The sequence below is a fragment of the Lepisma saccharinum genome, chromosome 8 (assembly GCF_977018435.1).
Source record: "Lepisma saccharinum chromosome 8, izLepSacc3.1, whole genome shotgun sequence".
NCBI lineage: Eukaryota > Metazoa > Arthropoda > Insecta > Zygentoma > Lepismatidae > Lepisma > Lepisma saccharinum.
In genome coordinates this window covers 72,507,019-72,525,030 of record NC_139236.1, presented here as the reverse complement: position 1 = coordinate 72,525,030, position 18,012 = coordinate 72,507,019, and the positions used below count along the sequence as shown (strand labels likewise).

Sequence of the window (18,012 nt, the reverse complement as noted above, 5' to 3'; positions counted from 1 at the left end):
ACGAAAATCGCTGTAATTTCTGTTCAGTAATTTCAAATGTAATGATCCAAAAACTATTCACTTAAAAAATAAATGTTCTTTCTTTTTGTTCATTATAATTCTTGCTTCCAGATTAGTAGTTTCCATGCTATAGTACAATAATTCCGACAGAATTTTTATCTAATCTTTGGGACACAAAATAACCATGAAGGAGCAAAACACCTTAACCATATTTCTTGTATTTACTGTGCGGTGCCAGGTAAGTCCGAAAATTGTTAAACATATGAGGTGCCCAGGCCCCCTTTCTTTCCATAAGATCCCAAAAATTGAAAGTTTTGAGAAAAATCAGAAGTTTGACCCTTTGTATCCCCAAATGGGGGACAGAGGAAAAATCTGAAATTTTTTCCACAGCAAGAACACCTCAGGCTGAACATAATATTAAAATTTGGTGAAGGTGTTTTTCCGAATAAGAAAAATATGTTAGACTAAATTTACCCAAAAATAGCTGCTTCACAATACTAATTGAGCACAGTGTAGAATTGGGAAATGAAGAAACTGCAAGACAAAAGACGCATACACATTAAAAGTATATATTAAATATGAAACTATGTACTGAATGTATATACAGGGTGAGTCAAAATTTGTTAACCACGCAAATATCATTAAAACTCTTGGAGTGAAAATCTTCAAATCATTATCATTATGTATTAGATTAATTTTTGTGGCTTGTAATCATGGAACTGAGGGGTACAATTTACCATCGAAGCATTCCGAGGTACTCATTGACAACTTCAAAACTTGAACATGCAACGCAAATCTCGAAGGACTTCCATTCGATATCCACAATGCCTAGCACTAGGTATCTATTTGTGGACATATTTTTTTTTCTATCTAAGAAAGTTCAATGTTGGATATTCAATGTATACTGCTGGACAAAAAAAAAAAAAAAAAAACTGGACACCTTAATATTTGACATCTGAATAGCAATTACTTATGAATTACGCTCTCAGTTAAGTATTGAAACATTGATCATTTTCCATAGTTTTTCCATTTATTATTTATCTATTTATTTATTTATTTTCTCGTATTTACTTATTTGGAACACCTAGTAGGCTCAAAATTAATTTCATGCAATTTTGTTGTAATTTATTGATTTTCAATTCCTGTTGATGTTATTTTGTTTAATGTCTAGAGAGGCATGAATTTTGGTTCATAGTGACCATAGTAACAGATATTATTGACATTGTCATTGCTGATGTTTTTCTTGCAAGTGTATTGTAAGTTTGCTAGCTTGAAAATGAGACGTGAAGAGGTAGTAAAAACAGTAGCTCTTCGTGATGATGGTTGTAGTGTGCGCTATATTGCTAGGGTGCAAAATATATCATGAAGTACTATCCACGAAGTTCTCAGATGGTATGATGCAACTGGTTCCTATGGTAGAAGACCAGGTTCTGGTCGAAAACAATGCACAACAGCACGGGAAGATCGTTACATGCGTATCATAGTCTTAAGAGACCGTCGTACGACTTCAAATATTGTGGCACGGCGTTTGAGAAATGTTCATAGAGCTGTGGTTTCTTCACGAACAGTTCATAGAAGACTGAATGAAAGTGGTTTATTGTCTCGGAGGCCGTCTACAGGTCCCAGGTTGTTAGCATGTCACAGGAAGCGAAGACTGGAATTTGCTACACAACACTTACATTGGAATGTGGAGCAGTGGGAAAAGGTTTTATTCTCTGATGAGTCAAAATTCAACCTACATTCATCAGACGGGTGCAAACATGTATATACAAGACCTGAGCATTATGCACAATGTTGTTTCGTTGAAATAACACCCTTTGGAGGTGGTGGTGTCATGGTCTGGGGAGGCATTTCTTTACAAGGACGTACAGAGTTGGTTCTTGTAGAGAGTGGGGAAATGACAGCTCACAGGTATATTACAGAATGTTTGACAGATCATGTAGTACCATATGCACCATTCATAGGCCCAGATTTTGTTTTTATGCATGACAATGCACGTCCTCATATTGCGAATATTGACACGGACTACCTTGACGAAGTTGGGATTACGCGATTATAGAATGGCCACCACAAAGTCCAGACCTAAATCCGATAGAGCACATCTGGCATCAACTGAAACGACATATCAGAAACCGCGGAATAGTTCCAGAAACAATTGAAGAGCTATGACGTGCTATTCAAGAAGTGATTGCCAACCTTATTCGAAGTATGCCACGGCGGTTACAAGCTGTAATTGATGGCAGGGGAGGTAACACCCGCTACTAGACATCTTATATACCCCACCAGTACCAGTTAACAATATTAAAGAAAATTTTGCTGTTTTTTTTTCTATTTTTTTTTTTTGGTAGTTTTCTGTAACTTTCGTTTATGTTCTAATTTAACTTATTAACAATAAATTTTAATTTGCTTTCTGTTGAATATATTCAGGTTTTCTTATTTCCAATAATTTCTGCAACATTTAGTTAGCCTTCGTATCAGAATTTATGCGTTATCACAAAAAATGCAAGTGTCCGTTTTTTTTTGTCCAGCAGTGTATAATCATATCTTTTTCAAACATAGACATTAATATTTTGTCATTTTTCTACCTTGAATGTGAATTTTGATTTTAATTTATGTAACTATTGCCAGTGTGGTATTTAAGAAATTTCTAGAGAGGGGGGGGGGATTCTGCTGACTGTCTAGAGACAGATGAGATAATGGTGTGTGTGTGTATGTACCTTTCTTGCCTCTAGAGGAGAGGGGTTGCAGGGTAAAATGGGGTATGTCGACAATTTTAAATGGTAAATGGGGTCACTCTACGCTTGGATTTGTCACTTAACTTAAAAAAAGGAAACTAACTTTGAACAAAACATATTTTCAATAATTGTTGAAAAATTTCCGATTTAAATTTGTATCTTGACAGAACGAGAAGACCATGAACATATTTTCCTTATTCGGAAGAAAACCTTCACCCAATTTTAATATTATGTTCAGCCTGAGGTGTTCTCACTGTGGAAAAAAATTCAGATTTTTCCTCCGTCCCCCATTTGGGGATACAAAGGGTCAAACTTCTGATTTTTCTCAAAATTTTCAATTTTTGGGAGCTTATAGAAAGAAAGGGGGCCTAGGCACCTCATATGTTTAACAATTTTTGGACTTACCTGGCACCGCACAATAAACACAAGAAATATGGTTAAGGTGTTTTGCCCCTTTCGTGGTTATTTTGTGCCCCAAAGATGAGAAATTAAGAAAAAAATTCTGTTGGAATTATTGTAGTATAGCATGAACTAACTAACTAACTCTCCAGCCTTCAAAAACCCAAAGGTTCATGGCTGCAGCAACACAGGCCTTCCATCTGTCCCTATCCTGAGCAAGATCTATATACTCTTTTCCAACCCTACCAACGTTGTCCCTCCATCTTCGTCTTGGCCTTCCTACAGGTCTCTTACCATCAGGTTTCCCAACAAGAATCCTGTAAACTCCTCTTTCCTTTCCCATTCGTGCCTCATGGCCTGCCCCCCTAAGTCTTCTTGATTTAATTATTCTAATAATATCTGGACATGAATACAAATTATGTAGTTCTAAATTATGTAGCCTTCTCCACTCACCTGTCTCCTCATCTCTTTTAGGTCCAAATATTTTCCTAAGGATCTTATTTTCAAATACTCTCAATTTATGTTCCTCTTTCAATGTAAGAGACCAAGTTTCACACCCATATAATACTACAGGCAAAATTACTGTTTTGTATATTTTAACTTTTAGTTTCTTAGATATTAAACGAGAAGACAAAAGTTTATGAAGAGAGAAGTAACATGCATTTCCTGAATTAAGCCCACTTTTTATTTCCTCTTTAATATAATTTTCATTTGTTAATATTACTCCTAAGTATTTGAATTTGGAAATGGGTTCAAATGAGTTTTTATCAATAATTAGATTTTGATTATTACCTAACACTTGGTTTCAGCCAGTAAGCATATATTTAGTTTTCTCTTTGTTAACTTCCAAACCTATCTCTTTAGCAGTTTTGAAAAATATTTTAGCATTATTCTTAATTGTATTCACATCATCCCCCAGTAAGTCTACATAATCTGCATAAGCTAACAACTGAGTCACACCATTTAATTTTAGTCCTTCGTTAGTTTCTTTTACCTTCCTAACAGCATATTCTAAGGCAAAATTAAAGAGCAATGGAGATAATGCATCTCCTTGTTTTAAACCATCATGAATTGTAAATTTTTCAGACACATTAATACCCACACGAATTTTACTTTCTGTTTCACTGGTGCATACTTTTATCATACTAACAAGCTTCTTAGGTATTCCAAACTCTACTAATATATTATATAATTTATCTCTTTTGACTGAATCATATGCTTTTTTGAAATCAATGAATAGCTGGTGGACATTTTGATTATATTCCCACTTTTTTTCAAGTGTCTGTCTAATGTGGAAAATTTGATCTGTAGTTGATCTGTTACGTTTAAATCCACATTGATAATCACCTATAATTTCATTAGCATATGGGGTTAGTCTTGTTAAAAGAATGTTAGATAATATTTTATATGTTGTTATAGGTGGCCGCGGTGGCTCAATCGGTAATGCGTCTGACTACCATGCTCAAGGTCCCGGGTTCGATCCCCGGCTGGTTCAAATCCGGGAACTTTTCTAATGTTGGAAGCGGCCCCGGCACCCTCCCAGCATCGAATAACATGGGTACCCGGGGGAAACCCCTGGGGGGTAAAGGCGGTCAGGGGCATGGTGCTGATCACATAACCCCCACTCACGACCGGATCAAGAAAGTGTGAAGCGTTACCCCCACACCCCCTATATGCCTTCATGGCATGGTGCTAAGCATAGGGGAACACTTTACCTTTTTTACCGTTATGTTGTTGAGAGTAGAGAAATTCCACGGTAATTATTGCAGTTCATTTTATCACCTTTTTTAAAGACAGGAACAATTATGGATTCTTTCCACTGTTGAGGGATTTCTTCTTTATTCCATATTAAACAAATTAATTTATGAATTTGACATATTAACGAATTTCCACCATATTTAATTAACTCAGCTGGTATTAAATCAATGCCAGGTGCTTTGTTATTCTTTAGCCTTTTAATAGCATCTTTAACTTCAGTCAAGTTAGGTTCTGGAACTAAAGGTTCTGCTGTGTGTACTTCATTTACTTCTGATTTATCTCCTACATGAACATTTAAAAGGTCATTAAAGTAGTTCTTCCATCTATTTAGAATATCGCTTGGGTCAGCTAGAAAATCACCGTCTTTATCTTTTATCAAGTTTACTTTAGGTTGCCACCCCTTTCTAAACTCATTTACACCTTTATATAAATCTCTGATATTTTTATTTTTGCTGTTTGTTTCAATTTCGTTAATTTTGCTTTTCAAGTAATCTCTTTTTTTACTTCTAAACGTGCGGTTAACTTCTCGCTTTATTCTATTATAATTGATTAGATTTGTATCATCAGAGTTATTTAACCACCTAAGTCTAGCCTGATTTCTTATTTCTATTAGATTATGACATTCATTATCAAACCACGGCTTACTTTTTCTCGGTTTATGGTATCCTATACTTTATTTAGCTGCTGATTCTATTGCATTACGTATGTGCTCCCAATTCTTATTTACGTCTAATTCATTTATATTTTCATCATCATTTAAATCCTGCAAAACATCGAATCTATTGGACAATTTAATTTGGTAATCTTTCTTAATTCTTTCATCAGCAAATTTTCCTGTATTAAATTTTAGAACTTTTAGATTTTGTTGCTTATGATTTATCACTGCAAGTCTTTCTCTTAATTTAGCAATTACTAAATAATGGTCACTGGCACAGTCAACACCTCTATGTGTACGAACGTCATTTATACTAGTATGCCTTCTCTTATCAAGGAGAATATGATCTATCTGATTATGAGTTTTACCATCTGGAGAAGACCAGGTATATTTATGGATATCTTTATGTGTAAAAGTGGTACTTTTCACAATTAAATTCTTTGAGGTTGCAAAAGTAATCAATCTTATACCATTATCATTACTTAATTCATGAAGACTTTCTTTACCAATCGTGGGTTTAAATGTCTCTTCTTTGCCAATCTGTGCATTACAGTCACCAAACAGTATTTTCATATCATACTGAGAAAATTTATCAAAGATCTGTTCTAACTCTGCATAAAAATGTAGTATAGCATGGAAACTACTAATCTGGAAGCAAGAATTATAATAAACAAAAAGAAAGAACATTTATTTTTTAAGTGAATAGTTTTTGGATCATTACATTTGAAATTACTGAACAGAAGTTACAGCAATTTTCGTAAAGGTCTGAAAATGCTAAAATCACCGCACGCTGTTGATTGAAAATGTCTGCCAGATCCAAACACAAGCCTCAAAAAAAATTTCAATGTCGGTTTTGAACACTTGAAAGATGTTGAAATAGGTGGATAAAATATTATTAATTTTAAAAATTGTGAGGCAACAGATTAATTCAAAATTGGTCAAAATGGTATGGAATGACTCTTATATATGTTTAGTATTTATAATAAATCATCCTATCAAAAGCCATAAGTCATGCTTTAATTTAAATGGTAACAGATAATATGCAGAGTCTACAATGTCTTTCCAGGGGTCCCGGGTTCGAATCCTGGCCTGGGCATGGATGTTTGTGTCTATTCATCAATTTCATATCATCACTCATCCTCATCTTCGCAAATTAGCCAAAACTGGCACAAAAAGTGAAGTAAAATAAAGCAAATAAAAAAAACGTCTTAAGTTATTGGTAAACTGAATGTTTTTGTCAATGTTGCTTTAATTTTCCTTAAAAGAAGTAACAGTTTTCAGTTAAATGAACCAATTTCACTTTGTTTTCAGTTGACGAATCACGTTGAACAGAGGAACCTGGAAGAAAACCAGTACATTAGTGAAATGACCATCCCAACAGTGCAACAGTCAGATGCTGGATACTACATTTGCCTTGCCATCAACCGGGCAGGCTCCACTTTGAAGGGCACACATCTCTTTGTGAACTCAAAACTGGAGAAAGGTGTGTGTTAAATGTTGGATTCTGAGATTTTTTTTTCTCACAGAAGCATGCTCTAAACCAACAAATACACTATGTTTCATAAGTTACTGAACATGTGAAATTTGGACGTCTGTATAACGATCTGCAGATTTTTTTTTTTTTAACGGATAATTCCTACGATAGCACCAGAAAAAAATGAACAAGAGGCAGATCAAAGGGATAAATTTTTTGAGGGGCAGTAACATTTTTAATGTACTACTAACTACCACGAATGTATATTTGGGCTAAAAGAGCCTTTATTTATCTCATTTGCTTGAGGTGGAAAGCTTGGGGTTGGGAGAGATGCAGGATGGCACCATCAGTTCCAGAATTTTCATTATTTTCATGAAGAATTTACGTGCCAGTCGCTTCTTCACATTATAAGTAAGTTCTAATACTGACAAATTATTGATAACACATGAAATAGAATGGCTCTGGGGTTCTAATAAAATAGGTACCTGAGGGCAACCCTAGGCCAGTAGAGGCAAGTAGACCATGCTGCTGATCACGTTAGCTCCACAAATGGCTAAGTTTGTGAATGTGTGGGGCCCTACCTTCACATAACTCCCCCTCCAGGGTGTGAATCTGAAAATCATGGAAAAGTCAGGGAATTTACTTTCTTCTATAAAATTCATGGAAATGTCAGGGAAATTTCTTGTTTGTGGAAAAATTGAAATTTTTGTAGTGATGAAAAGTAAAAATAGGTTTCTGAAGAAAGAAAAATAGAAAAAGAAGAAATTTTAAATTTCTTGTGGACAATTATATTGAAGGAAATGGTGTCTCTTTTTGAACTATGTTCAAATAGGGCTCTACTACAATTAGTGTCTATTGGAATTTACCACTACCTTGTTAGGGAGAGTATGAATCCCTCTAACCACTCCCTTGGTCATGCCACAGTTTGTCTTCTTTGCTGGGAGAGCCATCATTGATTTTTGTCTGCAGGTTAAAACTTCACCATAGTTAGTATCCAAGAAAATTTATAAAGCAATCTTCTCAGTGAATTGAAACTATTTCAAAAACTTCACCAATAAAGAGTATCATATGTGGAAGTGAGAGCAAACTAAATTCCTATTTGTTCTTTTCTGCAGGCATATCAAGTAACACTTCCATAAATCTGTTTCCTGTTAAGAACCTTACAATGCCAGTAGGTGGCATTCTGAAGTTGACTTGCCTTCAAACGGAGCCAAGAAAGCTGCGTGTCTCTTGGTTCAAGGTAGGTAGCAGAATGGTACAGCGTGCTTTAAGACTGACCCAACCTATGTGGAACTACTGAAAATGTACGTATTTCTTTTCAGTTGGCAGAGATATACACAGGGGTTGTGTATTAGCAAATATCCTTTTAATAGATGCAATTGATATGCAACTCACAGTCGTGGATGCCCGGAAGGGGGGGCTATGCCCCCCTTCCCCTCTGGAAAATGAATGTCCACCTAAAAATTATATATTTCACACATAATTTCATTTCAGTAACAGTAATTTATGTTAATTATTATAAGTGTATTGAAGGAACATGGTAATTCCAGACTGAAGCAGTGTTTTTTGAGGGGGCATCACTATTATGGTGGGAAATACACCTCCTTTGCCCCCCTCGAAAAATTACCTTGCTCGCCCCTCCCTGGAAAAATTCCTGCGGATGTCCATGCTCACAGTTGAATCTTTTGAGACATGAATTGGCCTTTAAATCAGATTTAAGTCTTAAATGCAGGCCATCATCTTATTTCAAAATGCTATTTCATTTATTTCTAGTTATTCCAAATAAAACATATGAGCAACCAGAGTTTGGAAATAATGAGTTGCTTCTGAGTACTGTTAATTGTAACTAGTTTGCTTTTGGGAAATAGTAACTGTAATTGAGTTACTTTTTAAAGTAACTTGAAACAAAATGAGTTACTGCTATGTTTCTGTTTTCTCATTAGTGGACAGTGGGAATTTACTTAAATTCACTTTTGTTGTTTATTATCAAGAGATATGCATTCATTGTAGGGTTTCTTGTAAACACTCTTAGTTTTGACAAAGAAGCAGGTGAAAACTTTCTCTGAGTACTCAAATGCAAACAGAACTCTACCTAGCAGAATCTGTGCCAAAAGCTGATTTTCAATAGATAATGAATCATCGAGACCACCCACCTTCTATGCTCTCAACAAAATTATTTCCAATATCAAACTGAAGGCATGTGACCCAGGCCCGTACCCAGGATTTTTTTGAGGGGGGAGGCCAAGCCCAAAACCTTGGTTTTATATATATTTATATATATAATTGTCATGAAATATATGTAAATTATTAAATAATCAATTTATACCATTAATTAATTAATTTATTTATTTATACCTATATTTATAAACATTTATAAACAAATTAATTTGCTACATTTATAAACTAGCAAATTAATTCCTTTAACGACTGGTTCAAAATGTCAAGAAATTAGAAGATAAGTGACATGTTTTTAATAACTGTTAGATATTATTTAATTATTGCTTTTTATTAAAAATGATAATTAAATTTTCATACTTTTATTGTGTTATGTTTTTATAATGGTGTAAATCTATTAATGGTCTCTCGAAAGGTTCGTCATCAGAGTTGTAGCTAGAGATTTCAGTGCCCAGGACGATAATGATTTTCGCACCTCCTGCACCGAATTTGCACCCCCTTACCTAGATGTAGAAATTTTATGTACTTACTCTTTCCGTTGAATCCGATGAAAAGAATAATTAGCATTCAAGAAATGTGGCTAATAAGAGGACAGTCGGTTGTGCATCCCACACAATGAAGTAGTGTGTGTTATTGTTCACATCTGCGAAATCGATTGCAAATGAAAGATAACTAGGTTGAGGGACAAAAAATGAGAAACTTTAAGAAGACATTAGTTTCCTATTAAATTAACATGTAAGTGCTGTTTTATTCCTGATGAAAGGAGGTGAGAAATGGAGGAGAAATGACAGGTCGGTCTAATTTCTATGTTCCAGGGGCCTTCGCAGATATGGCTCCATTTCTTACTAGCCCAATTTGATATAATTTTAAAATCTTATCTATGACTGTAGAAGTACGTTTTTGCCCCATCATAGTAAAGTATGTTTGAAGTCCAAACGAGTTGCTTATGTTCGTTGTTACAACATAAACTCTTACCCTCGGAAAATTGTAATGGGGGGAAAATTTTAATAGAACAAGTTTGTTGGTGGGAAGGTGGGAGATCCCTCCTTCTGCCATGGGAATTTATACCCTGAATGTGAACACCAACGCTATGGAATTATCCTTATAATGAAGAACATGTCTGAATGTGAATTAACCACATGAAGAGGACATTTTCTCATCAAGACTGCAGTTCGAAAAAAGTCAAAACCGGGAGTAAATATGGTGAACTGTCCGGACCAAATTGGAACATTTATTAGCTTCGCATAAATGGTTATAATACTAAAATTACAAAGATAGTAGACTGCAGACTTCTGGAGTTTCCCTCTCTCCAGAGACAACCCATGTATTTATACAAGAAGAAGATCTAAATTCTTGCAAAATCTAAAAAATTATCCATGTTATTTTTGTAGGTTTGCATCAAAATATTTCGTGGCTCGATTGGGTGGCCATGGCCCCCTTGCCCCCCCCCCCTGGGTACGGGTCTGATGTGACCTACAGAACACCTCCCTCCCCCACTGGAACCTGTGTGTTCCTATGAAAATATGGAAAATATTAAAATTCTGAGAAAAATTTTCTTTTATCTCTAAATTACCACTGCAGGTACCCTAAATGTATTTATTTTATAACAGGACATAAGAGTGCATATATAATAATATCTGGCAATCATCCTCTGCATGGCATAGCTTCTTGGTGTTCTAAAATAAAAATAAAATATTAATCATAATTTCCAAGTAAAGTGGTTTACTTTGAATTTTATTACACCTATACTTTTATATATAAAATATATTAGGTTAATTATAATTTCATGAAAATTAATGTTATTTTTTTTTTGTCATCATACTGATACCAAAGAACAGCGAGTTTGCAATTCATGCAAAGCATGTTATGTGAGTTATAGTTGAGCTAGAATGAAGTAATTGGAAAAATAACTTAGTTACTTTTAAATGTAATGATAACTGTAACTGAGTTTCTTTCTCATTTGAGTAACTGTAACTCATTTACTCTCAAAACAACTTACCAATACCACGGCTGGACTGGGACTGTCAAGAGGGCAGTGGCAATTTTGCTCAACAGGGCGCCGATTGTGAGCAGTTATGGGGAAAAAGGTGCCGAATGTGTATTTTCAGAAAAGCACTGAGAAGGCACATCGAAATTTTGCCTGGTGTCCCGGTGGACCAATCCAGCCCTGACCAATACTGGTAACAACTTGCATCTTTTACTATCAACTGTGTTTGAACAAGGGTAAATAAATTTTAATTGATTGTTTCAAATCCTTCATTTCAGAATGGGAACCCCATTAACTGTTCAGAAACAGGAAAATATGGTCATTGCAAGAATGTTCTGTTCATACAGAATTTGACACCGAATGACACAGGAACTTATTCTTGCCTTGGAAAGAACTATACAAAAATTGCAGGGTATGCTCTGGAAGTGATAGGTAAGTGAGGAACTCAGTTTTTGAAGTGAAGGGGGAAGGGGGGAGGGGTTTGCAAAACATGCCCCAGCTGCCTCATTGTCACCATATTAAACCATAGGAACATCTCCCTAGCTAATGCCAAGGCTCGAGAAAGTCGATGAGGAGTGGGTCCTTGCAATCGAAGGTCATCATGACTTCCTGGAACTTGTGTGCACTGCTTTGGCCTTCTTTGTTAGGGGAGAATTCACATGTTTCCACTGTTGGCTTTGCTGTTTGATCTCGGGTCCAAAATGGTGGCACCAGTGGCATTCCGAAGGGGTGGATAGCCAAGACGATTACTATTAGCTCATTAAGCGAAGTTTATTTTGGGTGGACATAAACTTAGTAGACGACAAAAAATTTCCAGAGGAACTGTAAGAGCATGTCTTCAAAGTGGGGGTGGGGTCCCCCTTTTGGTACAGTATTCCTAAAAAAAAAATGTCAAAGGCATGAAAGGATGGCAAAATGAGGACTGACTACTTCAATCCCCCCCTTCCCCCTTTTTCAAAAATGCTTGGCTGGATCATCTTGCAGTGCCACGCATCCATCTCAGAAACTCTTATACCACTCCAGCACATGTGAATGTTAAATGCATAGGGAGCGTACGAACAGCAAGCAAGTTCTGTCCTGTGTCGTAGAGCAACAGACAAAATGTCCACTTTAGGCAAAGATAAATATTTTCTTTTGTGGAGAATCTTAACCCAAGTTACTAACCTTACCACCAATCAAAAATCCTAATTTAGTTTAAAATATAACTTATCATACCTAAATGGGGTGCTTGTTATTTTCTCTGTTGTGGTGTGGGGGTTGGGACTAATTGTCTATTGTCATAGTTGCGACTGTGTACTGTTGTTAAGTCGTGTTCCAACCGATACCAATACCAATTCTTGAAAATTGTTCAAAATACTGATTAATATTATTTGTTCAGTATTCCAGTTCAATTACAAGCGTCGATTCATCAGAGTTTTCCTTCAAAATATTAAACAATTGAATCAGAACATTAAAGTATTTCTTATGTAATCACAAAACACACAATTCTGCACAATATTGTTGCCGAAAAAATGGAAACTTCAAACTTTGCATGATAATTATTAATTAAATTCCTCAAAAGTGTCACGTGGCATTTTGTGGATCCTGGGAAAGACGAAAACTACCAAAACATATCAGCCGCCGGTACTGGTGAACAAATTACAACCGATATATTGGCATCAGCTCAGCTCAAATATAATACATATAAAATTATAAATATACATAATTACATTATAAGTATATAAAAATTAAAATTATGTATAAGCATATATATACGAGGCATATTTTTAAAGTAAGTTCCGTTTTGCAATTAGCCACTGTAGCACTGCACTCGCAGGACCTGAATCTATGTGCTTGCCACAGACAGCAGTACGCAACCATTCGGCCAAGTAGACAGTCCCGCGGAGTGTGAACTACGAGCTGTCATTCGTTTTCTAAGTAAGTGCAAAAGACGTGAAAGCAGCCGAAATCCATCGACAGATTGCAGAAGTGTATGGAGACAATGCTATGAGTGATAGCATGGTAATAAGATGGGTGAGGGCATTTAAAGATGGCCATACAAACATGCACAACAAGGGACAAAGTGGGTGACCGTCCGTCATTAACGATGACCTGGTGCAGCAAGTTGATGAAAAAGTGCATGAAAACAGACGCTTTACGATTTCATCTTTATGTACGGAGTTTCCGGAAGTGTCACGCAGTGTTCTGTGAGACCTTGAATAAACTGGGTCATGCAATAAACAAAAGGCGCAGCATGCTCAGTCAAGGGATCGTATTGCTTCATGACAATGCTCGTCTACACATGGTGCATCAAACCCAAGATCACATCGCGTCATTTGGTTGGAACAAATGGATCATCCTCCCTATAGCCCTGACCTAGCACCCAGTAACTATAACTTGTTCCTGCACTTAAAGAAGCACCTTGCCGGTCAGCCCTTTAACGCAGATGACGACGTGAAAATGGCCATGCAGCAGTGGTTATCACATCAGGTGGCCAGTTTCTATGAAGATGGCATTCAGAAGCTGGTCTTACAATACAATAAGTGCCTCAATGTAGGTGGCAATTATGTTGAAAAGTAGATGTAGGCCCAGGCTTTCATGTAAAAATACAATTATTACAACATGTGTAATATCATTATGTAAAATCAAAACAGAACTTAGTTTAAAAATATGCCTCGTATTATATTCGCTGCAACCACCAACATTCTGAACCACGAGCTGCCTATGATATGGATCGCTAACCTCACTCCCTGCACAATAAACAAACAATGAGTTGGTACATGCGAATTGTCACTACAGCTTCCCTCTTTCTCCCAAAATGGCAGTATCGTTCATAAACAACAGTGTTACCAACTTTTGGGAACCTTGAGTTCTATGCGTGATGACCATTTTCATTGCTAGTAGTTAACCATAATTTTCAACCATGTACTGTCACTTTATGTAATTTATATGCATTATTTGTTGAATTTTGATTTGTAAATCTAAGGTGTATGTGCTTTCATATACATGGTGATATTTTACCAAAGTTGAAAAAATTTGCTGCTTGCAAATGTAAGTTATATTTCTATTTTTCAATAAGAATATGGGATGAATGATAACTGTCAATTAACTAACATGCCTGTAGTGGAATTTGAATCTGTGAATCCTGATTTTTCAGCACAGTGATCTAACGACTGGACAACTATAGATGTTATTTGATATAAATTTAAAATATGAAATTCTGGTGGAGGCACATTGTGATTAGGATTCCACTTTAAACTGTAGGTCCAGTCCCATAAAGTGGACTTGAAACACCAACTCAATCGATCAAATATGAATTTTGTTTTGCATTATTCTTGCAATATTTCACCAAGAAATTAAGCATAGACCTTGTGTACATATTTTCAGGACGATCCAAAGAAAAGCCGACAATGCTTGAAGTCCAACCAGAAAATACAACAGCGATTTCTGGTTCTACCATCATATTACAGTGCAAAATTCATAGTGAAATGCCTCCTACTATTCAGTGGCTGAGGCACCTGGGACACACTATAACTTTGGGAAGTTCTCACATAGAATACAATGGAGACATGTATGAGGTAATTACCTTTCATTTATTTATAGTTTGTGCGCACTGTGTAGCAAATGAATGTGAGGAAAACATGGCCAACACTATTTCTGTACTCCTTAACATTAAAGTTTAAATTTGATGTGACAATCTTAATCATTTAAGATGGATCTATCAGCTATTACTTTCACAAGAACCAGAGGTGAAGCGTCCGGTCATCGGGAGATGGTGATGACAAAACAAAATAATGAAAAAAAAAGGCTTTTTAAATATTTTAGAGAAGAAAAAAATAAGTCAGAATACTCGCATATTTGAGTGAAATTAGTCACTCGATGCCATGAAACAGCTAGAAATACGCACGAGATTCGCTAAGTTTAGCAAATCAAAAGGAGAGCCCAGTTCTACCCCCATGCCCAACCATCCCACTTCGTTTCCTTTTGAGTGCAATGGTGTCAGGTGGGCCAACTCATTGCAGCAGGTCTGCGAATCCAAGGTCCTTCGACTGCTTTTCCCCCGCTCTTGAAGGTCTGGTCATAAGAGGCCTTTTTTCAGCCCCATTGTTTACAAACATGGCAGGCTTTCAGCGACATCATAAGTAAGCAAAAGCATAAATTTTCCCACGGTTAATGCTAGAAAGAGCTGGGGGGAAAAGCAGTTCTGGATCCATTGTATTTCCTTCACAGTATTTCTCCTTTTCAATTTTTTTCTTTATTTTGATCTTGCGGTTCAAATATCGTTTTCTGAAAATAATGTTCTTACTTTACAAAACACGAAGTACTACTATGCTTACGAATGACAAGACTGATCAAGATTTTTGTTCTCGAGATGGCAGACATACTTACTTAGACGGAACCTTTTCCCTAACATATCTTACTTTCACACCAGGGATGGTCAACAACATCAGGATTCCAGAAAATTTAAAATCTCGATTCGGAAATTTTACTACCCGGATTTTGGAGAGAGACGTTTAACAATTTTTCCATTTTTCGGGTAGAATTTAAGAAAGTTTAGTCTTCCTTATTTTACGATCATATACAACGTAGAAGAAAATGAATTTTGCCATCTCTACTTCACACGTCTGTACGAACGCTGTTATCATCATTATCAATGTAGAAATCCCCCCTCCCCTTCCATAGTTGAAAGATTGACCCTGACGTTTGGCAAGTCTTGCAATGACTACGTAAGAATGTCACGCTTCGCCACTGACAAGAACATATTTGTTATTCAAACCAAATAATCAGTCTCGTATTTTTATGTCATCTTGATGCTTATGCAAGAGTAATATATATATATATATATATATATATATATATATATATATATATATATATATATATATATAGAAACAAAAGCTTTCATCTATTAAATTTTCAGTAGTTGAACAAAATATTCTGTTTAGATCACTTGATAAAGTTACTGAAAAACTCCAGTACGCATTTATTCCTCACAAATGAGTGAACTACTAATATTAATAACCCATGCTGGTGGCCTTTTCCTTCAGAAAGAAAAGCTCGTATTTGAAATTTTACTGAAATGCTTTTCAAATAAATGAAAACTATAATTATCATCAAGCAATATTTCATCATGTTAATGTTTAAGTTTTTAAAATGAAAATTTATTGTTAATAGAAACAAATATATACATGACAAAGTTTTAGGGGAAAGCAATTATTTCTCAAAGAAATAAAACTCATAAACTGCAATACACTCTTTCAAATTTTTACATGATTTTTTTTTGTCTCCATACATAAATTGTTCTGCACTTTTGAGGATGAATTTTCCTTTAATTTTATATTTGAACCTAATCTAGCTGAACGTTTTTCCTTCTAGATTGTAAACTCAAGTAAACATGTGAATCTAAATGACACCACTTTCCTAAGTAAGCTGAATCTTCCTTTGGTAAGGGAGCATGATTCAGGATTCTACATATGTTTGGCAGCAAACAATGCAGGATATACCTACCGTGGTGCTTACCTTACTGTTGTGTCAACCCAGGAATCACGTAAGTATTTATTAGGTTATTTATTTAGCTCATCAATCCACCTTAAAATGCCAATGCATTCTAAATTGAAATGGATACAGGATATGATATTTCAGCTATGGAATCACTAACCAAGGATATCTAAGGGTGTGTGGGATGGATATTTTATGGGAATATTTTGAGACGGGAAATGTTCAAGATTTTCCAACACTGAAAATCTTCAATTCTACAAATTATTTATCCTTTCATAGCTTTGTTTTGATGCTACAACCCAAGAAAAATAGAATTTGATCCTGAATATATGCAACTGCAGTACAGGCTTACAATTGCCACTAATCAGAGGTTTCACCGAAGAGGTGATGGTAATGTTATCACCTTGTAATCAAGGGTTCTCGAGTTCAATAACAGGTAGAGGCACAAAGAGGTTCGAATACCACTTTAAACTGTAGATCCAGTCCCAAATAGCCTATCTGTGCATAAGTGGACATAAAAACAAAAAATTCAAAACGTCAATAATGTATTCTCTTTGGAATTACTGCCAAATAAAATTTGATGACTTATCTATGATAAGGTGGATATCCACTTGGTACATCTGAATTAATAATACAGTAAAGTAAATTTAGTTTAGGTAAATTTTTCAGGTATCATACCAAAGTCTCAAACAAGACAGAATCTTGTCAGTCCTAGTTTTAGAGATCTGTTTTATTCTCCGTCTCATCTCAACAAGTCTTGAAGGATCTGATCTCATTCTCATCTCAAATCTCTTGGTATCATCCCTACTTCATATTTTGTCATGTTTTCTATTATATTGCCCTCCTTGGTGGCATAGTGGCAACACTCTAGCCTTGTAATCAAGGCGTTCTGGGTTTGATCCCTGGTAGAGACTCCCTTGACAGTGGTTCAGTCCAGTCCAAGTAGCCTATCTGAGCATGAAGTGGAATTAGAACAAACTTCGACAAAATTTGGTTTTGTAACATATTTAAGTAAGATATGCAAAATCATTTAATAACTTAATTTTGACATTTTAAAATTCAGTCACAGTGAACTTACATGTGTTCTAAACACTTCTGAGTTTGTTAATATTTCAGATATAAACATTCTTTTAAGCTAATAAAAGTAAACATTATTTCTTTCACTATTGAGTATGCAAAATATTACCAAGTTGTTCATAGTGATAAGTACAGTATTTTGGTATGATGAATTAACTTCCAGAATATTCAATTACAATTTTACATCATCAGATTAAAAATAACAGAAAATAATAGTAACTGTTGAAATCAACATCTGTTAGCTTTTGGATTCTCTGAATATCTCTCACCTCAA

General features: G+C 35.5%; 1 protein-coding gene across 1 annotated transcript in view; it reads left to right on the top strand.

Moving 5' to 3' along the window:
* Positions 1-18,012, top strand: part of LOC145991549 (fibroblast growth factor receptor-like 1) — a 51,348-nt gene that overhangs the window by 31,592 nt on the left and 1,744 nt on the right. Inside the window, exons 6-10 of the mRNA XM_083127579.1 lie at positions 6,859-7,030; positions 8,137-8,261; positions 11,462-11,615; positions 14,550-14,740; positions 16,539-16,710. Of these exons, the coding sequence (XP_082983705.1) occupies positions 6,859-7,030; positions 8,137-8,261; positions 11,462-11,615; positions 14,550-14,740; positions 16,539-16,710 (814 nt within the window). The remainder of the gene's footprint in view (positions 1-6,858; positions 7,031-8,136; positions 8,262-11,461; positions 11,616-14,549; positions 14,741-16,538; positions 16,711-18,012) is intronic.